Below are 23,563 nucleotides of genomic sequence, written 5' to 3' on the forward strand. Positions count from 1 at the left end.
CCTATTTTCCAACTCTCTTCAAACGTTAGTTACATTTCTCACCTGTAGGGGGAAGCAGAGCTGCCATTGGTCAGCCGTCATTCATTTTGCAAACGACTTGATCCTCTGCAGGGTCACGGAGGGCTGCCAATATTCGCTGAGAAATAATAAAAATGTAATGTTTGTGTTAAAGGCTCCACACACTATGACAGGAAAGAACGGGCCTTGTGCTTACAGAGGAAACGACAGGTCAGCACAGAGGAATGTTCAGACTGCAAAAGGCAGGTGAGAACGTTTCTGCTAGGGCAATCACATGCCTCTATCTTGACATCTCACCCACCCCCCTTACCCTCCTCCAAATAACAAAACTAAACAAGAGCTTCCAAACAGATGAGTTGTGCAAAAAAAAAAAAAAAAAAGTGCGCAAAGAGAAAGTGAGAGCTTTGTTCGAAAGACCACAATGACGAACAGGACTTATGTTTTCATGCTAAACAAACAAGCGTCGTTTTTGTCTTAGCACTGAGGTCTTAGTGTTGCGCCTATGTCACAGGGCTCAGAGTTGCCCCCCAGGTCACGGCTGATAACATCTCCTAAATCTCACAGTGAAAGCCTCCTTTCTGTGCCCGCGTTAAAAGGCAGAACATGATGATCTCGTAACATTTTGGACTCCGCCAGCTGTGATGAAAGGTCTAAATGGGTAATGCAGCGTCACGGTATATAATGAGCACGTAAACATATTCAGATAGAAACATTTGAACTGTTAGGCGTAAAGTCGTGCGACATAAAACTGTGGTTCTCAACAAGAACCACCTGTAATGATATCAAGTACAGGCACGTATCTAGTCGATACTACTATGATTACGTCGATATTTTTTGGCATCACAACATCTTCTTTCTTCTTTTTTTTTATTTACGTGATGTTTATAAACTCAGGAAATATGTCCATGGACCAATGAGGACTTTGAATATGACCAATGTATGATCCTGTAACTACTTGGTATCAGATTGACACCCAAATTTGTGGTATCATCCAAAACTAATGTAAAGTATCAAACACCATTTTAACAGAAGAACAGTAGATAGAACATGTTAAAAGAGAAAGTAAGCAGATATTAACAGTAAATGAACAAGTAGATAAATAAATCATTTTCTACCACTTGTACTTAATAATGTTGACAAAATAATAGAATGGAGAATGACACAATATGTTATTGCATATGTCAGCAGCTAAATTAGGAACCTTTGTTTGCTTACTTACTAATAAAAGACAAGTTTTCTTGTATGTTCACTATTTTATTTAAGGACAAACTTGCAATAAGAAACATATGTTTAATGTACCGTAAGATTTTTTGTTAAAATAAAGCCAATAATGCAATTTTTTGTGGTCCCCTTTATTTAGAAAAGTATCGAAAAGTATCGAAATAGTTTTGGTACCGGTACCAACATATTGATATCGGGACAACACTAGTTTGAATATAGGAAAATAAAACACTGTACTTTAATAAAGTGATTTTTTTTGGGGCTTACCACTAGTGGTAGCACATTTTGAGAATCACTGATATACACGATATACAATATAAATGATATGAATTTGGCCGACGATGAAGCTTTTAATACTATCGTGATAATGCATGTTGATGACCCATTATAAATGTGTCATGCAAATTTGACGGCAACCGCAACCTCAACGCACTGTGGCGTCCTCCGATGTCCATCCAAAATGCACAGCTGCTTCGAAGTCGGCAATCGTCGCCTCCATGGCAGCAAATAAAAGGTTTTCTTACAAGTATCATTATCACTGGAGGACAAGGAATAGCTCAACACTCTACGCTACACACCGTAGGAGGATAAAATAAGCCATGCTAACCGCAAAGATACAGCTATTGAATGTAAAGAAAGGTGGGCGTATCAATACAAATATCGACAGTAACGATACCAAGTGTGGTAGCACATAGCCGTAAAAACACGTAGGCATGTTTTATTAGACTAGCCAAGTACTAATAAAGTTGTTTTAATCATTATCCTCTAGAGCAGGGGTGCCCAAACTTTTTGCCTCCAAGGGCCGAAGTAAAAATGTGCCATCAATCCGCCATTAAACACAGCATTTTATAGCATATAGCACGTATAGCAGCACCATGAGTGAAGTGTTCCAACCAGGGGTGTCCACAGTATAGCCGTAGCTAATTTTTGAACAGCCTGCATCATAATCGTTAGCATTTTAATGTTAGCATGCTAACTATTTTTTTGCCAAGTTTGACTGGTGTGCTCGCTAGCAAGTTTCACTTAAAAAAACAAACCTGACAGGACTTTAGATAAAACTGTTTTGAACAAATAAAAGACATACATTCAAGGAAAACATTTTAAAAATGTTTGTGTATGACATTCTGACAATAAAATTCCATTAATGTCAAGATATCGTAGTCTTTTTTTTTTTTTTTTGTTAGGTAAATTTGAGTAACGTGAGTATGTAATCTACTGTGATTAATTCACACTCAAAAGTGTGGTTAATCTCTTTAAAAAGTTCATCATTTGACAGCATTAATATAAAAACTTGTTAAGGGACAAAAATTACACTAATTGGCCTAAATGTGCGGAGTAGTTGCAAATCTGTTGTCAGGCTCAGTCGATTCCGGGAGGGACTGACTTATAAACTTAACATGCTTTCCGATGTAAAATAAAATAAAATATTGCTGTATTAGTTTCAGTTAATGCGACAAGGGAAAAAAATGCATGTTTTTTTAATTGGATGCTCATTTATTACATAATATTAAAATATATTCATGTTTCCTGGGCATAAAATAATTACAAACTAATTCTCTGGTAGTTTCAGTTTCAGCTTCAGTTTCAGTTTATTTCGAACATGCTTACGATACAGAGTAATGTATCACATATTTCCAGTTGTTTCATTACAGCACGTCCGAAAAGGAGTAGGAAAAAGTTGAGCTTATTTAAACCTATCCCTTTTCATACCATAGCAATTTTATCCCATTTCCTTGTTCTCTGTAACAGAACATCCAACCATCCATTTTCTACCGCTTGTCCCTTTTGGGGTCGTGGGGGGTGCTGGAGCTTATCTCAGCTGCATTCGGGCGGAAGGCGGGGTACACCCTAGACAAGTCGCCACCTCATCGCAGGGCCAACACAGATAGACAGACAACATTCACACTCACATTCACACACTAGGGCCAATTTAGTGTTGCCAATCAACCTATCCCCAGGTGCATGTTTTTGCAGGTGGGAAGAACCCGGAATACCCAGACGGAACCTATGCAGTCACGGGGAGAACATACAAACTCCACACCCGAGCCCGGGATTGAACTCACGACCTTTGTATTGTGAGGAACATGCACTAACCCCTGTTCCACCGTGCTGCCCTGTAACAGAACAGTGAATACATAAATAATAAATAAATAATACACATAGTAAGTAAACAAATATTAATACATAAGTAATCTTTATCTAAAAAAATAAATGAATAAATAAATAAAGGTTTCAAGATGTTCATCATAATTCTTGTTCTGTGTACTTTGTGAACACTTGTAGTTTGAACAGTCTCTTGAACTGAATCATATTGGTGCTTTGTTTGATTTCTTTGGTTAATCCAAAATAGTTTTTAAAAGAAAATATATATATATTAAAGTTATAAAAACTGACCTGTGTAATAACTCTGAGTGAAGAATGCCACTTTTCAGCTTCTATTAAAAACTTGCATCCCATTAATACAATGGAATACAATACTACAAATGTGCGCCTCATTCACTAACTGTGTTACAAAAAAGATCAATTATAATAATCCAGCGCCCCCCGCGACCCCAAAGGGAATAAGCGGTAGAAAATGGATGGATGGATGGAGTTGGTGCATTTGCAAACAGCTAAAATGATGCACAAAGCGAACTATAACCTGCTACCCAAGAATGTACAACAATTCTTCTCAAAAAAAGAGGAGAAATATAACCTTAGAGGAAAATCTAATTTACAACATTTGTATGCTCGTACAACACTTAAAACCTTTAGTATATCAGTATGTGGAATTAAATTATGGAACGGATTAACCAAATAAATCAAACAAAGCATCAATATGATTCAGTTTAAGAGACTGTTCAAACTACAAGTGTTCACAAAGTACACCGAACAAGAATTATGATGAACATCTTGAACCCTTTTTTTTCTTTTTTTTTATTGAGACAAAGATTATTTATGTATTTAATATTTGTTTGCTTACTATGGTATATTATTCATTTATTATTTGTTCACTGTTCTGTTACAGAGAACAAGTCAATTGTATAAAATTGCTATGGTATGAAAAGGGGTAGGATTAAATAAGCTCTGCTTCTTCTTACTCCTTTTCGGACGTGCTGTAATGAAACAACTGGAATTGTGTGATGCATTACATTGTATCGTATGCATGTTCCCAAATAAACTGAAACTGAACTGAATTTACATTTTTTTCATACCTTATAAACCTTAAATAATTGGACTGCGGCCTCTTAAAAGCAGCAGATGGTGCTGTTTCTCTCTCATGTATATGTGATATTTAATACAGAGCAGCAATTGTAAAATGAATATGTATTACATAAACTTGAGTGAAAATCCTTGTAGTGAGATTTTACCGTACACAAACTGTACATCAATCAAGACCGTGAGATGTCTTGTGATTGTAATAAGTCCATCCCACAAGTAAGATTCCACTGGCTTCCTGTCTTACAAAGGCCACTGCCAGCAGGAAGCTGGATCCGCAGGCAGATTGCCCTACGATATGTTTGTTAGCGTGTTAGCATTCTGGTCAGCGGCCAGTAAGTGCCCTGCCTCGGAGGTCTAATCTGGCCTCGCGCCTCACTGCACGCGCTCAATAGGGTCCACGCCCTGCATCATGACATCATGTCTTTGTGTAAAATCCTAGTTCCATTCACGCGCCGCACTGTAGGGCTTAGCATCCAAACGTCCTCTATACCAACACGCAGCTCTTTAAAGGGAGTCCCAGTGGGTACGAGCAGAGGTCCAAACATGGCGGCTGTGCTCCTACAGTACACAACAACACATGGGCTTGCTTGCACGCCGGAAGAGAGGGTGGGATTTAGGCTTTTTTTTTTTTTTTTTGTTCCTGAATTGAGAGGAGGATAACAGTTATCATTAGATTGGACAGCAAAACAACAATCGCTTGTCATGACATCTGCATGTTGGCCGGCAACTTCCTGGGTCACGGTTCCGTCATGAGTCAAATAGCAGAAAGAGAAAATGACAAATTGTCGCGTGCTAGTTCAGTTCAGTTTCAGTTTATTTGGAACATGCATACAATACAATGTAATTCATCACATACAGTGCTTCATTACAGCAAATCCGAAAAGGAGTAGGAAGAAGCAGAGCTTATTTAATCCTACCCCTTTTCATACCATAGCAATGTTATCCAATTTCCTTGTTCTCTGTAACAGAACAGTGAAAAAAAAAAAAAATGCCATAGTAAGCAAACAAATATTAAATGCATAAATAATCTTTGTCTCAATAAAAACAAAGGGAAAAAAAGGGTTCAAGATCCATCCATCCATCCATCTTCTTCCGCTTATCCGAGGTCGGGTCGCGGGGGCAGCAGCCTAAGCAGGGAAGCCCAAACTTTCCTCTCCCCAGCCACTTCGTCCAGCTCCTCCCGGGGGATCCCGAGGCGTTCCCAGGCCAGCCGGGAGACATAGTCTTCCCAACGTGTCCTGGTTCTTCCCCGTGGCCTCCTACCGGTTGGACGTGCCCTAAACACCACCCGAGGGAGGCGTTCGGGTGGCATCCTGACCAGATGCCCGAACCACCTCATCTGGCTCCTCTCGATGTGGAGGAGCAGTGGCTTCAAGATGTTCATCATAATTCTCCCTGCTTGGCACTCAGCATCAAGGGTTGGAAATGGTGGTTAAATCACCAAAAATTATTCCCGGGCGTGGCACCGCTGCTGCCCACTGCTGCCCACTGCTCCCCTCACCTCCCAGGGGGTGAACAACGGGATGGGTCAAATGCAGAGGACAAATTTCACTACACCTAGTGCAGGGGTCGGCAACCCAAAATGTTGAAAGAGCCATATTGGACCAAAAATACAAAAAAAAATCTGTCTGGAGCTGCAAAAAATTAAAAGCCATATTACATACAGATAGTGTGTCATGAGATATAAATTGAATTAAGAGGACTTAAAGGAAACTAAATGACCTCAAATATAGCATTATGATGCAATATGTACATATAGATAGCCTAAATAGCATGTTAGCATCGATTAGCTTGCAGTCATGCAGTGACCAAATATGTCTGATTAGCACTCCAACAAGTCAATAACATCAACAAAACTCATCTTTCATGCACAACCTTAAAAGTTTGGTGGACAAAATGAGACAGAAAAAGAAGTGGCATAAAACACGTCCTCGAAAGTCGGAGAAAGTTATACATGTAAACAAACTACGGTGAGTTCAAGGACCGCCAAAATTAGTAGGACAAAATGGCGCTCGCCAAATACTCGATTCAGTGAAGCATGTTTAATATAAACAAACAGTGTGCTTTATTACAATTAGGGAGGTTTGTGTCATGTTTGTCCTCCTACAGAAACCATATTAAAACAAAAATAGATTTTTTTTCCCCTCATCTTTTTCCATTTTTCATACATTTCTGAAAAAGCTCCAGAGAGCCACTAGGGTGGCGCTAAAGAGCCGCATGCGGCTCTAGAGCCGTGGGTTGCCGACCCCTGACCTAGTGTGTATGTGACAATCATTGGTACTTTAACTTTAACTTCTTGTTCTGTGTACTTTGTGAACACTTGTAGTTTGAACAGTCTCTTAAACTGAATCATATTGGTGCTTTGTTTGATTTCTTTGGTTAATCCATTCCATAATTGAATTCCACATACTGATATGCTAAAGGTTTTAAGTGTTGTACGAGCATACAAATGTTTTAATTGAGATTTTCCTCTAAGGTTATTGTGACGACGGGGTCGCTTAATGATGCGGGGTTTGTTCTCCCAGGATGCAGACGGACTTCGGACACAGCGTGCAGGTAGGAGATGATTTATTTAAGAAATAAATCAGACTGGAACAAAGAAAAACGTGCTCAAAGCACGGAAGGCAAAAACCAAAGGGGCTAGCGTGGAAGCTAGCAACAAACAGAGCCTAGCGTGGAAGCTAGTATACAGGTAGCAGGAATCAAAAGTTGTCAACTGTTGCGTGTAGCAAATTAGGAAGCCAGACTGACTCAAGGCAGTCTTAAATAGTGCTACTGATTAGTGCTCGGGGACCAGGTGAGCTTCCCAAACACCAATCAGAGACAGGTGGAAACAATAAGCACCCATGGAAACAGAAAACAAACCCAGGGGTGCACCAAAATGGGAACTGAGGGAGTCCAAAAACCAAATTGAACATGATCCCGGCAGCGGATCATAACAGTTATATTTCTCCTCTTTTGTTGAGAAGAATTGTTGTACATTCTTGGGTAGCAGGTTATAGTTTGCTTTATACATAGTGTTTAGCTGTTTGCAAATGCACCAAATCGTTGAATTTCAGTATTTGTGATTTAATAAATAAAGTTTCCCATGTTTGGGAAGGTTTGCCAACCGTCTCTTGAAAAACAGAATTGCCCCGTATTTAGAAACAAAAGTATGCGTACCGTACACAAAATAGTTTGTGAATAGTCAGTGAAATGAATGAATGACAGGGTGCTTTACGTGTATTCTTACGTTAAAACATATTCTCAGCCCTTTCCTGCTCTGTCACCATCAAGAGAATAAAATAGAGTTCACCCAGTTTTCCAGTAACTCCTGGCAGTGTAATGGTGTAATTAACTAGTGTTGTATCGATACCAATCTTTTGGTACCGATAATAAAATTATTTCGATACATTTTTAAATAAAGGGGACCACAAAAAAATTGCATTATTGGCTTTATTTTAACAAAAAATCTTAGGGTACATTAAACATTTGTTTCTTATTGCAGTTAAGTCCTTAAATAAAATAGTGAAAATACAAGACAACTTGTCTTTTAGTAGTAAGTAAACAAACAAAGGCTCCTAATTAGTCTGCTGATGTATACAGTAACATATTGTGTCATTTATCATTCTATTATTTTGTCAACATTATTAAGGACAAGTGGTAGAAAATGAATTATTAATCTACTTGTTCATTTACTGTTAATATCTGCTTATTTTCTCTTTTAACATGTTCTGTCTACACTTCTGTTAAAATGTAATAATCACTTATTCTTCTGTTGTTTGATACTTTACATTAGTTTTGGATGATACCACAAATTTGGGTATCAATCCGATACCAAGTTGTTACAGGATCATACATTGGTCATATTCATACTTGCCAACCCTCCCGGATTTTCCGGGAGACTCCCGAAATTCAGCGCCTCCCCCGAAAACCTCCCAGGACAAATTTTCTCCCGAAAATCTCCCGAAATTCAGGCGGACCTGAGTGACGTGTCGACAGCCTGTTTCTACGTCCGCTTTCCCACAAAATAAACAGCATGCCTGCCCAATCACGTTATAACTGTAGAATGATGGAGGGCGAGTTCTTGGTTTCTTATGTGGGTTTATTGTTAGGCAGTTTCATTAACGTCCTCCCAGCGCGGCAACAACACACAACAACAGCAGTCACGTTTTTGTCTACCGTAAAGCAGTTCGTCTGCCGTAAACAGCAATGTTGTGATACTCTTAAACAGGACAATACTGCCATCTACTGTACATGCATATGTGACATTAACATCTAGGGCTTTTAGAGAGTGCAGTGCACAACTGCGCACACAACAAGGAGACGAAGCAGAATGCATCATCAGAGAGGGTGTTCAGCATGGTTAGAAAAATAGTGACAGAGAATAGAACAAGGATGGACAATTCAACCCTTAACTCAACAATGAGTAGATGAGTGTTATGTGTGTGTATATGTGTAAATAAATGAACACTGAAATTCAAGTATTTCTCTTATTTATTTATATATATATATATATATATATATATATATATATATATATATATATGTATATGTGTATATATATATATATATATATATATATATATATATATATATATATATATATATGAAATACTTGACTTGGTGAATTCTAGCTGTAAATATACTCCTCCCCTCTTAACCACGCCCCCAACCCCGCCCCGACGACGCCCCACCCCCGACCACGAAATCGGAGGTCTAAAGGTTGGCAAGTATGGTCATATTCAAAGTCCTCATGTGTCCAGGGACATATTTCCTGAGTTTATAAACATAATATGAATTTTTTTTAAATGAAAGAAGATGTTGCGGGACCGGTACGTTTCAGAGGCAATATACTACCAAAAATTATTAATTAGTATCGCGGTACTATACTAATACCGGTATATCGTACAACAATAGTGCAAACATTAAGCTAAATCATCATGCGATTCTTCCGCTGTGGAGAGCCCCTTACTGGAAAAAAACAAAAACGGGTATTTATTTTGTTCTGTTAATTCTGTTAATTCTAAAAAATAAATAATTACAACTATGTGTACCCCATGCATTTGTATTATTTAACTATATGCATTTAATTAAATTCAGGTTTTAGTCATATAGTATAAACACTATTAGAAAAAGACTGGCCCTGCCAACTATGGACAGGTCAAATGCATGGGACTACATTAAATGAATAAATAAATATTTAAATAATGACTTAGATGTGTCATTAATTCATTTAGTTGGAATTAAATACATACATGTACTTTTATATCTGTCACTAATGTATTTAATTTAACATTACATTTAATTATTTATTCACTTAAATTATTATTTCATGGTTAACCTAATTATTTCATGATTAAATATTTGATTTAACGATCTGAACAATTATTGAATTCAGTATTTAATAATAAATTGTATCATTGATCAAATCATGAAATAATGAAATCAATAATTAACTGAATTGTGAAATCACTTGTTAAATCATGAAATACCAGTTTTAATACTTTCAAGATGTAACTATATATTTCACAATTTAACTAACTATTGATTTTTTATTATTTCATAATTTATTTAGTCAATTATTAAATAATGAAATAATGAAATCAATAATTAGCTAAATTGTAAAATAATTCCTTTAATCACCCACCTATCCATCAATTTCCTATACCGCTTATAACCACTATGGTCGCGGGTAAAGTGGATCCCATCCCAGCTGACTTCAGGCGAGAGGCGGGGTGCACCCTAGAGTGGTCGCCAGCCACTCGCAGAATAAATCATGAAACAAATAATTTAACCGCGATAATTTAATTATTTCACGATTTAATTAATTATTGATTACACGACTTGTCCAGGGTGTACCCCGCCTTCCGCCCGATTGTAGCTGAGATAGGCTCCAGCGCCCCCGCGACCCCAAAGGGAATAAGCGTTAGAAAATGGATGGATGGATGGATTACATGATTTAGTAATTTTTAAAAATCTTTTTTAAAATCATTAAATCAATAATTCATTAAATTGTAAAAGGTGCCCACCAACGGGTTCTAGGATTACCGCCACGACAGGCACCAACCACCTTGCGGCCACAGCTCCAATCGGCCGCCTCGACAACAGAGGCACGGAACATCGTCCACTCGGACTCAATGTCCAGCGCCTCCCTCGTGACATTTTCAAAGTTCTTCTGGAGGTGGGAATTGAAACTCTCTCTGACAGGAGACTCTGCCAGGCGTTCCCAGCAAACCCTCACAATGCGTTTGGGCCTGCCAGGTCTGTCCGGCATCCTCCCCCACCATCGCAGCCAACTCACCACCAGGTGGTGATCGGTAGAAAGCTCCGCCCCTCTCTTCACCCGAGTGTCCAAAACATGAACGGGGACGGGGACGGCGTGGTGCAGTGGGAGAGTGGCCGTGCGCAACCCGAGGGTCCCTGGTTCAATCCCCACCTAGTACCAACCTCGTCATGTCCGTTGTGTCCTGAGCAAGACACTTCACCCTTGCTCCTGATGGGTGCTGGTTAGCGCCTTGCATGGCAGCTCCCTCCATCAGTGTGTGAATGTGTGTGTGAATGGGTAAATGTGGAAGTAGTGTCAAAGCGCTTTGAGTACCTTGAAGGTAGAAAAGCGCTATACAAGTACAACAAGTACAACCCATGAGACCGCAAATCCGATGACACAACTACGTTGGTGGACGCCGGCGGTGAGGGATGCCGTCAGGCTGAAGAAGGAGTCCTATCGGGTTCTTTTGGCTCATGGGACTCCTGAGGCAGCAGACAGGTACCGACAGGCCAAGCGGTGTGCGGCTTCAGCGGTCGCGGAGGCAAAAACTCGGACATGGGAGGAGTTCGGGGAGGCCATGGAAAAAGACTTCCGGACGGCTTCGAAGCAATTCTGGACCACCATCCGCTGCCTCAGGAAGAGGAAGCAGTGCAGTGTCAACACCGTGTATGGTGGGGATGGTACTCTGCTGACCTCGACTGCGGATGTTGTGGATCAGTGGAGAGAATACTTCGAAGACCTCCTCAATCCTACCAGCACATCTTCCTATGAGGAAGCAGGGCCTGGGGAATCTGTGGTGGGCTCTCCTATTTCTGGGGCTGAGGTTGCCGAGGTAGTTAAAAAGCTCCTCGGTGGCAAGGCCCCGGGGGTGGATGAGATCCGCCCGGAGTTCCTTAAGGCTCTGGATGTTGTGGGGCTGTCTTGGTTGACAAGACTCTGCAACATCGCGTGGACATCGGGGGCGGTACCTCTGGATTGGCAGACCGGGGTGGTGGTTCCTCTCTTTAAGAAGGGGAACCGGAGGGTGTGTTCTAACTATCGTGGGATCACACTCCTCAGCCTTCCCGGTAAGGTCTATTCAGGTGTACTGGAGAGGAGGCTACGCCGGATAGTCGAACCTCGGATTCAGGAGGAACAGTGTGGTTTTCATCCTGGTCGTGGAACTGTGGACCAGCTCTATACTCTCGGCAGGGTCCTTGAGGGTGCATGGGAGTTTGCCCAACCAGTCTACATGTGCTTTGTGGACTTGGAGAAGGCATTCAACGGTGTACCCCGGGAAGTCCTGTGGGGAGTGCTCAGAGAGTATGGGGTAACGGACTGTCTTATTGTGGCAGTTCGCTCCCTGTATAATCAGTGTCAGAGCTTGGTCCGCATTGCCGGCAGTAAGTCGGACACGTTTCCAGTGAGGGTTGGACTCTGCCAAGGCTGCCCTTTGTCACCGATTCTGTTCATAACCTTTATGGACAGAATTTCTAGGCGCAGTCAGGGCGTTGAGGGTATCTGGTTTGGTGGCTGCAGGATTAGGTCTCTGCTATTTGCAGATGATGTGGTCCTGATGGCTTCCTCCGGCCAAGATCTTCAGCTCTCACTGGATCGGTTCGCAGCCGAGTGTGAAGCGACTGGGATGGGAATCAGCACCTCCAAGTCCGAGTCCATGGTTCTCTCCCGGAAAAGGGTGGAGTGCCATCTCCAGGTTGGGGAGGAGATCTTGCCCCAAGTGGAGGATTTCAAGTACCTCGGAGTCTTGTTCACGAGTGGGGGAAGAGTGGATCGTGAGATCGACAGGCGGATCGGTGCGGCGTCTTCAGTAATGCGGACGCTGTATCGATCCGTTGTGGTGAAGAAGGAGCTGAGCCGGAAGGCAAAGCTCTCGATTTACCGGTCGATCTACGTTCCCATCCTCACCTATGGTCATGAGCTTTGGGTCATGACCGAAAGGACAAGATCACGGGTACAAGCGGCCGAAATGAGTTTCCTCCGCCGAGTGGCGGGGCTCTCCCTTAGAGATAGGGTGAGAAGCTCTGTCATTCGGGGGGAGCTCAAAGTAAAGCCGCTGCTCCTCCACATCGAGAGGAGCCAGATGAGGTGGTTCGGGCATCTGGTCAGGATGCCACCCGAACGCCTCCCTAGGAAGGTGTTTCGGGCACGTCCGACCGGTAGGAGGCCACGGGGAAGACCCAGGACACGCTGGGAAGACTATCTCTCCCAGCTGGCCTGGGAACGCCTCGGGATCCCCCGGGAGGAGCTGGACGAAGTGGCTGGGGAGAGGGAAGTCTGGGCTTCCCTGCTTAAGCTGCTGCCCCCGCAACCCGACCTCGGATAAGCGGAAGAAGATGGATGGATGGATGGATGGATGTAAAAGGTGCTGTTTGCAACTTCCTCAAAGTTACATTTTTTTAAAGCAAAAACATATAACAAGGACATTAACGGCTAGCTTATGTTACCATAAGTGATTTGATAGAACACATTACACATTGTCACAATTACAAAATGTCCATCCATCCATCCATTTTCTACCGCTTGTCCCTTTTGGGGTCGCGGGGGGTGCTGGAGCCTATCTCAGCTGCATTCGGACGGAAGGCGGGGTACACCCTGGACAAGTCGCCCCCTGTATGTGATAAAAAAAGTTTTACCGGCCCGAATAAAATGATTGGCGTTTACGGCGATTACTCACACGGTCTCGTCAACACGTGCACACACACAAAAACAGTCCAAGAGAAGCAACAAACAATTTGCTAATATTAGCTACTAAAACCTAAATCTAATGCGCGTGCATGTGTTTTGTACATACGTAACTACGTCACTACGTACGAGAAGCCGTGACAAGGCGGTATATACTGTGGAAAATCCATTGGAAAGGTGGCGTATTGAATCATAAAATAATTAATTTGATTATGATGATTTAATTATTTCATGGTTTTAACTAATTATTGATTTCATTATTTCATTTAGTGATTGAATGAATGAACTATATTTATATAGCGCTTTTTCACAATTGTCTCAAAGCGCTTTTACACTGGAAAACCCATACATTCGAGCTTGGTGGTAAGCTCATTTGTACCAGCGTGGGTGGCAATGACAAGAAGGTGGGTGAAGTGTCTTGCCCAAGGACACAACGGATCGCGGAGGCTGGAATCAAATCACAAACCCTTAAGTTTCTCTAATTACTGAGCGACTTGATGGATTTATTTATTCATGAAAATCCATTCAATGTAATTTTAGATAAATTAATAACACATTTATGTATTTAATTACAATTACCGTACTTCATTTCAGTAATTATTTTAAAAATGTCTTTATTCATTTATTTTTTTCTCTTTTTTATTGTTAAGGGAGTTGGTGACCGTTATCATTAAGAATGACGTAAGGCGTTTAAAGTTAAAATTAAAGTTAAAGTTAAAGTACCAATGATTGTCACACACACACTAGGTGTGGCGAAATTATTCTCTGCATTTGACCCATCACCCTTGATCACCCCCTGGGAGGTGAGGGGAGCAGTGGGCAGCAGCGGTGGCTGCGCCCGGGAATCATTTTGGTGATTTTAGTGATTTTGGTGGTTTAGACTAGTTGGACCAGACTTTTCCATTCTGACTTACAAGAATGACAAAAGAAAATAACATAATAAAATAAAAGTGACAAAATAATTGTGGATTGTATTTTGTAGTGTTTTAATGGCGTAAGATGGCAGGACTCAGTGGTGTGCCTTTAGGGCCAGCAAGGCCTTCTCTGCTGGCGTAACATAAATCATGATCATAGATTAATAAAAGTACATTTTAATCTACCTTCCATAAAGTATTCATCATATCCTCTTCATGTCTTATTAAGCTCCAGTGTTGCTTGTTTTTTACGTTACAGATTTTATCCAATCAGAATTCAGGTAGCTTGTTGCCAGCGCTGTATGAATTCTGCCGGATAGACAGTTGATAAACAGTTGCGATAGCCAATCAGATCACGAGTTGTTGACAGTAGCCCATCGAGGTAGCTTTACGCTAAACGTGACTGTGATTGGATTTTCACATGTCACTCCCAAGTGAGAATCCAATCACAAGTTGTAATTTGTGAAAAGCAGAAACGGGCACCGGGGCCATACCCGGCCAACAGAGAAATCATCGGTTCTCACTTTTTTAACTCACAAAGAAAAAGTTTAAATTATTTATTTATTAATTTTTCCACATTTAATATGTTCTTTACAAATATTTTAATTTTGACAGTACCTACTCAGTGGCCTAGTGGTTAGAGTGTCCGCCCTGAGATCGGTAGGTTGTGAGTTCAAACCCCGGCCAAGTCATACCAAAGACTATAAAAATGGGACCCATTACCTCCCTGCTTGGCACTCAGCATCAAGGGTTGGAATTGGGGGTTAAATCGCCAAAATGATTCCTGAGCGCAGCCACCGCTGCTGCTCACTGCTCCCCTTACCTCCCAGGGGGTGAACAAGGGGATAGGTCAAATGCAGAGGACACATTTCACCACACCTAGTGTGTGTGACAATCATTGGGAATTTAACTTTTTTAACTTTGTAAGGTATGTTTTAAAAGTTGATGCGGGTTCATTGATTTTTAAATGTGCCGAAATATAGTCTGTTTTGTACAAATGCGTTTCTGTATAGCATTTCTCCAGCCGTGGTCATGTGGTGACACAAATTATGGTATTTTGAGGGGTATTTATTAAAGTCGGACGAAGTAGGACATCACTGAAGGCCTAGGTGGGAAACGCACAGCCCGCCACTGGCAGGACTGTACCATTTGTGATTTTTGACAAAAGGGAACAGTTCACTCATAACTTGTTTTTTATGTTAACTACTCTCTATTTTCGGGTAATTTTGCGTTATTTGCGTCAAAGTGTCCTAATATTATTTTGATTTGATTTTGAAATAGCACAGTAAATGTTTGGGATCATACTTGGAGAGTAATAAAGTGCAGGCATTAAGAGGCAGACTTGGGTCGCACAAACCAATGGCGTCACACTGGGAAGTGTGACGTCAAAAATGCTATTGGCTAATGACAGTCAATATGGGCGGGGCTTAACTAAATGGGTAAAATGCTGAAACCTTTTCAAATACGAGTAATTGTAGTACTGTACTGAACTATAGACTAAACAGAATACATCAAGACAACTAAAATATATTATTTTGTATTCAGTACTAATTCAGTATGAATCCATCCATCCATCCATTTTCTACCGCTTGTCCCTTTTGGCGTCGAAATCAGGAGTGCACACACACTCTCATTCAGGCATCATAAACAAACATTTTCTCCTGGTGAGCTGTAACCATCTGACCAAGCGGCCAAACAGGAACGCTTCAGCAATGGTGGACATTCCTCACATTCCAGCTAATATGATGATACACACACACACACACACACACACACACACACACCCACACACACACACACACACACACACACACACACACACACACACACGCGTGTGTGAAAAGTGATAGTGACACACACTTTTACAACCTAAATACTGTATACTTAGTGGGACGGACTAAAGCCAATTTTATAAGCAATTATCGACATCCAACAATTAACCTGTCCAAGTTGCCTGGTAACTTCGTAATATCAGAAGTGGGACACTGCTTGTGTGTGTGACTATACAAGTATTCTGAGCTGGGACTAAGTACAGTTTGCACAGTATGTAGATCAACACCTGACCTTCATTTCTCCTTTCCTGTTGTATTGAAATCACACATGCAGTGACTGAAATGCCTCACTTTTCTGGGGTTCTGTATATAAGACACTCAATGCTAACTCAAAAAGTGGCCCAAGCAAAGAAAGTCTTGGGCATTCCTTCATTAATAATTAATGATGTACTATTGACATATTTACAGTGGTACCTATGTTTTTGTTAATAAAAAGATCCAACAAAAAAATAATTATACAAAAACCGGAGCTATTTTTCTCACTAAAAAATAACGTAAATCCAGGTAATTTTCCCCAGACATTTGAAATATTAACACAAAATAAAATTCATGGAGAATAATTATACTTTTACATGCAGGCAAAGGCTAATTAGTCATCTGGTGGCCGAGGGCAAACCTGGTCCTTGGAGCCTTACTCATAACAAAAACATGGTAATTTACCATTTTGTGAGACACTTCTATGCCAGCTGCACATTTAAGTTGGCGAGACTAATCTAAATATGCTAATTGGTAGAAAATTAAAGGGGAACTGCACTTTCTTTGCAATTTTGCCTATCGTTTACAATGATTATGAAAGACATGGCGATGGATGGTGTATTTTTTTTTATTGCATTCTAACTCATAAATAAACAAATAAAAGTCTGCCTACAGCGGAGCCAATGAGAGGTCCTCTATTTCGCTCATAAAACCCAATAAATAACCATTCAAAAACCACCGACAATACTCCATTTACATTTTGTGACTTGAATGTTACCCAAATATTATCGATAATGTGTATTATAAGCGCCAATTTAGTGTTGCCAATCAACCTATCCCCAGGTGCATGTTTATTCTAGATCATAAATCATGCATCTCACTCAAACAGTAGAAGAACGAGGACATATTCCAACAAGTTGGTACACTTTGACAGCCAATTTAGACCAGGAAATGGCAAGAAAAAAACTGAAAGAAGCTTGGTTCTACCCCCCGTTTGTCTTCGCGAGGATTATGAGTCATTCTTCATTTAAATGGGAATATATGAACATCCTAGCAGTCTGCATCCTAATGACAGCAGACATTGTACAGAAAGTGATGTTTTATTATGTTTGTTGGCTCTCATGAAGTCTGGAGTGAGTGATAATCAGTGATGAAAAGAAAGCAAACGTGATGCATTTTTTAAATGACTGCTTCAAATGAGCAAAATACGTAAATATTAAATATTATAAATGTGCCCGTTACTACATTACATACATACTTACATCATGGACATATATAAAACCTTAAAAGAGGTGTTTGGATGTTTTTTTAAGGGCTTTATAGGCAGAATAGAGCGGCTCTAATAGGCTCCATTGTAAACGGACTTTTGATCGCATTTATTTAATATTTAGAATGCATAAAAAAATACCTCGTCATGTCTTTCATAATGATTATGAACGATAGGACTAAAAAAAAGTGCAGTTCCCCTTTAAGAACATCAAGCAACATTTAATAAAATGTAAGCAATTTTTCGGAGATCATTATTTTGTAAGCGCAGTATGGTTTATAATCCATCCATCCATCCATCTTCTTCCGCTTATCCGAGGTCGGGTCGCGGGGGCAGCAGCCTAAGCAGGGAAGCCCAGACTTCCCTCTCCCCAGCCACTTCGTCCAGCTTCTCCCGGGGGATCCCGAGGCGTTCCCAGGCCAGCCGGGAGACATAGTCTTCCCAACGTGTCCTGGGTTCTTCCCCGTGGCCTCCTACCGGTTGGACGTGCCCTAAACACCTCCCGAGGGAGGCGTTCGGGTGGCATCCTGACCAGATGCCCGAACCACCTCATCTGGCTCCTCTTGATGTGGAGGAGCAGTGGCTTTACTTTGAGCTCCCCCCGGATGGCAGAGCTTCTCACCCTATCTCTAAGGGAGAGCCCCGCCACCCGGCGGAGGAAACTCATTTCGGCCGCCTGTACCCGTGATCTTGTCCTTTCGGTCATAACCCAAAGCTCATGACCATAGGTGAGGATGGGAACGTAGATCGACCGGTAAATTGAGAGCTTTGCCTTCCGGCTCAGCTCCTTCTTCACCACAACGGATCGATACAGCGGTTTATAATATATAATAATATTTCCCAAAGTAATCTTTGTTGGTGCTCATAAAGTCTGTTCGATTAGCATTGTTGTTGATTAGGGAAGGGATCTTTGGTTCCCAACTCTACGTCACAGTTCACGTGACTGGCTTGCTCATTTACATTCAAAATGGCTCGAAAATTTCTGTGAAATTGTACCTGTTATGATCATATCTATTTACTCGCAAACTTTGTGTCTTAGTGTCATAAATCAGATATATAATAAAAGCTTCAAAAAAAGAGGCAACTTGTTTTTCCATTCTACTAGTTTTTAAATGTATTTATGGTGAGTGCTGTTGACATTTTCATTATCAACAAAATATTTTAACTGTTATTCTATTCTTTACATATAATTGTTCGATCAAAACACAGTCAGTATAGTACACAATAACTAAACAGAAGTCAAAAATTACTATCTGCAACTCGTTTACATAAATTTTGCCCTAAAAGTCCTCCTGTCTCCAGGAAATTGTTTCCCGAGTTTGTGAACGTTAACAAAAACAATAAAAACAAAAGATTTTGAGAAAATGAAAATATCGATCTGATTACTCCTGCATTGATATGCGCAATGTTTTTTCAAGCTCGGTTAGCAAAGGTCCTGGCTTTCGCTCATTGTGTAACATGTTTAGCCTCATCCTCCAGTGATTATGTTACTTAAGATACTAAGAAATGCAGTTTATTTGCCGTAATGTAGGTGATTATTATCAGTCTCGGGGAGCGGTTCTACACTGTTTATGGAGATACATGATTCGCTGCTCGTCACTTATCAGCCAGAGGGAATTGGTGTTTGAGACCGGCAATAAAAAGCATTAATCGACAATGGCCGATCACATACTTTTTCACGAAAATTGTCTGACACTGATCGGTGACCGATGGATCTGCACATTTCTAGTTAAAATAGTTCATATTTAAAATAGTTTTATAGTATTTCAAATACTAGAAATGTGTACATATGATTGAAGACCTACTTCATATATTTCTACTAATATCCATTGTGCACTTATCACAGGAGCTAGTCCACTCTCCGTTATCCCTATGACTCCTGTAACTTTTGGAACGGCAGCACAGCCGTAGGCTTGGCAGCTCCATCCGCTGCATTTCAACATGCTCGACGTGCGAGGAAGTTAGTCCGGACCGTGGTGGACCCAGTGCCCCAGCATCCATGCTGCTGTGGAAGCCTGAGGCCTACTCCCCATACATCCCCGCTCCAGCTCTGTTGTTGATCCTATTGTCTTCTCTGCGTCACCACACGTCGCCCCGGCAAATAAAGGCCGTCTGGCTCCAAGCTTAAACATCGCAGCAAACTCAAAACCAACCATCAGAGCCGATTCATTCACATCTGCTCAGTGGGGCGACAAGGACAGGGCTTTAGGTGGGAAAGAGGGCAGAAAAAAGTTCACTTTTCCCTGCCGGGTGCCAAGAGAACGGGACGGGACTCAACTTCGAGGGAGCCGCAGCTGTGGCAAGTTGCCCATTTTGTTACATTTAAGTTAGCATATGGAAGATCGGACTGCTGTTTTTTCTCGCTTTTAGCTCCTGTTGTTGTGGTTGGTTTTACCAGAACGGCTGAGGACGTACATTTGGCTGTTTGCTAGTCATGTTTATGGCGTTAATGGCGTTTCCCGAGACAGCCAACGCTGCGGTTGATACAAGCTAATTTTATACTGTACATATATTCTGTCAAGAACTGGACTAGAACCTTGAAAGCTATATTTACTATAGTTTAGAATGAGTATATTACTAAAAGAACGGAGTGTAGTGAACTAGTATTAAATTAACAGTGCTAGCATCAGTCAGTACAATTTTTCAAATTTCAGTCACGTTATTTCTGTCAAGTTTTTCGCATTTTCTTACGTTTGACAACCCCATGTGTCGCCCCCCCCCCACCCCTCCCCTTGTCCGGCCTGCCTACCCCACCCTCCCTGGCCTTCTGCACCCTCCGCGTCCCTCCCTACCCCACCCTTCATTCTGCAGTGCTACGGACCGATCATGGGTGACTGGAGTTTTCTGGGAAACATTTTAGAGGAAGTCAACGAGCACTCCACAGTGATTGGCAGGGTGTGGCTCACGGTGCTCTTCATCTTCCGCATCCTCATCCTGGGCACAGCGGCGGAGTTCGTGTGGGGCGACGAGCAGTCCGACTATGTGTGCAACACGCAGCAACCCGGCTGCGAGAACGTGTGCTACGACGAGGCCTTCCCCATTTCACACATCCGCCTGTGGGTGCTGCAGATCATTTTTGTGTCCACGCCGTCTCTGGTGTACGTGGGCCATGCCGTGCACCACGTGCACATGGAGGAGAAGCGCAAGGAGCGCGAGGAAGCCGAACTTAGCCGGCAACAGGAGCTGAGCGAGGAGAGACTGCCGCTGGCACCCGATCAGGGAAGCGTCCGCACCACTAAAGAGACCAGCACCAAAGGAAGCAAAAAGTTCCGACTGGAGGGAACCTTGCTGAGGACCTACATCTGTCATATCATTTTCAAAACACTCTTTGAGGTGGGCTTTGTGGTGGGCCAGTACTTCCTGTACGGCTTCCGCATCCTGCCGCTTTACAAATGCAGCCGCTGGCCCTGCCCTAACACCGTGGACTGCTTTGTGTCTCGTCCAACAGAGAAAACTGTCTTCATCATCTTCATGTTGGCCGTAGCTTGCGTCTCGCTCTTCCTCAACTTTGTGGAGATCAGCCACCTGGGCCTCAAGAAGATCCGCTTTGTTTTCCGCAAGCCGGCCCCCGCTCCGGCACAGGGCGAGGGGTCGGCCCCCTTGACGCTTGGGAAGAGCCTACCCCCCTTGGCCGTGTCTTCGCTGCAGAGGGCCAAAGGTTACAGGCGATTGGACGAGGAGAAAGTTCCCCCCATAACGCATCTCTACCCGCTGGCCGAAGTGGGCATGGAGGCCGGAAGGGGCGCGCCGCCATTCCACGGGCTGGAGGAGAAGGCGGAGGAGGAGGAAGAGCTGCCCATGGGGGACATTCCCAAAGCCTACGACGAGAGTCTGCCCTCCTATGCCCAAACCACAGAGACCGGAGGGGTGACATTGCATCAAGTGGATGGGGCAGAGGAGGCGCAGCCGACGGGGGTGGAGGGTGGAGAGTGGCAGGGTGCCGACACAGAGGTCCAGGGAGTGGTCACCAGGGAGGGGGAAAACACGGCCCAGGCGGGGAGGAAGGCATCGATAGAGGACAGCAGACCTCTGAGCCGGCTGAGCCAAGTTAGCAGTAAGGCCAGGTCGGACGACCTCACCGTATGAACCTGTGAGGGCGACCCATGCATGTACCACTGTACCACACCAACACATCTGCAGAAGAGCACACACACTTACTCACATTCTAGAAAACCAACAGAGCCGGTTTGGGCCTTAATTAAAATTATTGGCGATTGAATATAGGGGAATTGCCTATTGTGGGCAATGGAATGCCATTCCAGAACTAAGGTGTCCTGTCCTTCCAATCTAAAGTAGTCTCAAAACTATTAATTCATTTAAATAATAACAATTCAAAATACTTCTTAAAAAATATTTTTGGACTAGCGAGTGTCTGTGAAATATTTTAAAAAGTGTGTTTTTGGTATTCAAATGAAAGGTGGACATGTTTTTACTTTACATAAAAAAACATGTTCCGTTTTTAAGTAACATCTTTTTTTATCGAAAGGTTTTAATCACATATGATGGAGGGTTAGACATTTTTACACAGTTTTAAAGTTTTAAGGAGAGAGTTCTAGTATAATTGTGTGTCTTTGCTGTAGTTCATTCCCATTTCATTCAATCACTGCCATAATGCAAACAAACCAGTGCCTAATTAGACATTTTTATACGCAGCTTTTGGACTTTAAAAAGAAAAGTCAAATTTTCGGTTGTTTTTTTGCACATGGAGATGTTCACACTGTGCAAGGCTTTTTACAACCGTGCATCTATCAGGGTGCAATCATCTCATGTTTATATTTATAAAGTAGTGAGGAAATGACCACATGTCTGAATGTCTTTTTCAATGTCTCTTGTCATAGACTGCGATGTCATTCGGAAGAGAGTGTGTATATACATTGGACACATTTTGCCCTATTAGAGGATGAACTATAGAGCCACCGCAGGCCAAATCCACTCTCTTTTTGCTCTGTGCAAACAGGCATCCGGGTGATAAAGATCTTGCCCCGTCAGCACAAAGTATTGTTGGGAGGCGGGACAATAAAAGAAAACGGTGGCCATCAATGAAAACAAGCATCCTTAACCTGGCTTGTGGGGAGAAGAACAGAGAGGAAAATACTTAACAATTACCCCGAGCAAGTGTACATAGCCCCTATGTCATTGTCTCATAATGTACATAATTAGCAACTTCTATGTTTTATGTCACAATGTCAGAACATATCTAAATGGTGCCATTATTCATTCACATTATTCCTTTACACCATATTTTTGTGCCTTTATGAGAAAAATATTTAAACATATACATGATCAACCTCTGAGGATCTTGGAATTTCACATGCAAACCCCCACAGATTCATTCAAGCAGGAGCAACAAACACATTACACCTCTTGCAGGGCAGCTTTGATCCCCCTTTTTCTAATTCTACTCTTGTAGCCCATAATAATCTAAAGAGCAAAATGAGTGATCCCATCTTGTTACAAGGTACTTGTTTACACCTATAAAAGTGACATGTGACTGCTAATGTATGTGTTGACTGTTGCATTACTTGTTATGTTTGAAGGAAGACATGATCAATCTTTGGAGGAAAAAAAGAGCGAGAGAGGAAAAAAAAAAACATTTTTACTAACTTGTAGTCTTCACTGGTGATAGTTGTGTAGTATCTTCTTTTTAAACGCAATGATAATAAAACAATCACACGTGGTCATTATGTGTTGCCTTTCTATGCACACACAAACACTGCATACCACTCCTTCAATATTCATATGTGTTTAAGGGATGTGTCTACTACTGACAACATATACAAGAACAAGAAGGAAATTCAAATTGTGATGTAAAATGTGAGGCAAGTACCAGCAGAGGTCACTGTAATTCCACTTTCCCTGAAGCCCATTTCAGAGTCCATTGAGAACATATATTTATAGGTCCTTTTATATATATACATTAAAGTTAAAGTTCCACTGATAGTCACACACACACTAGGTGTGGTGAAATTATCCTTTGCATTTG

General features: G+C 41.8%; 1 protein-coding gene across 3 annotated transcripts in view; it reads left to right on the top strand.

The window, feature by feature from the left end:
- Window positions 1–23,224, top strand: part of LOC133613543 (gap junction alpha-8 protein-like) — an 89,056-nt gene extending 65,832 nt beyond the window's left edge. Inside the window, exons 3-5 of one of the 3 annotated variants that reach the window (XM_061971161.2) lie at window positions 173–264; window positions 6,917–6,996; window positions 20,392–23,224. In XM_061971161.2, coding sequence (XP_061827145.1) covers window positions 6,967–6,996; window positions 20,392–21,666 — 1,305 coding nt within the window. In that variant the 5' untranslated portion in view covers window positions 173–264; window positions 6,917–6,966 and the 3' untranslated portion in view covers window positions 21,667–23,224. Of the gene's footprint in view, window positions 1–172; window positions 265–6,916; window positions 6,997–19,740; window positions 19,880–20,391 lie in introns of those variants that run through there. The other 2 variants (XM_061971163.1, XM_061971162.2) reach the window with 2 other exon arrangements.
- The last annotated feature ends 339 nt before the right edge of the window (window positions 23,225–23,563 follow it).

Source organism: Nerophis lumbriciformis, linkage group LG13 (assembly GCF_033978685.3).
Source record: "Nerophis lumbriciformis linkage group LG13, RoL_Nlum_v2.1, whole genome shotgun sequence".
NCBI classification, from domain to species: Eukaryota; Metazoa; Chordata; class Actinopteri; order Syngnathiformes; family Syngnathidae; genus Nerophis; species Nerophis lumbriciformis.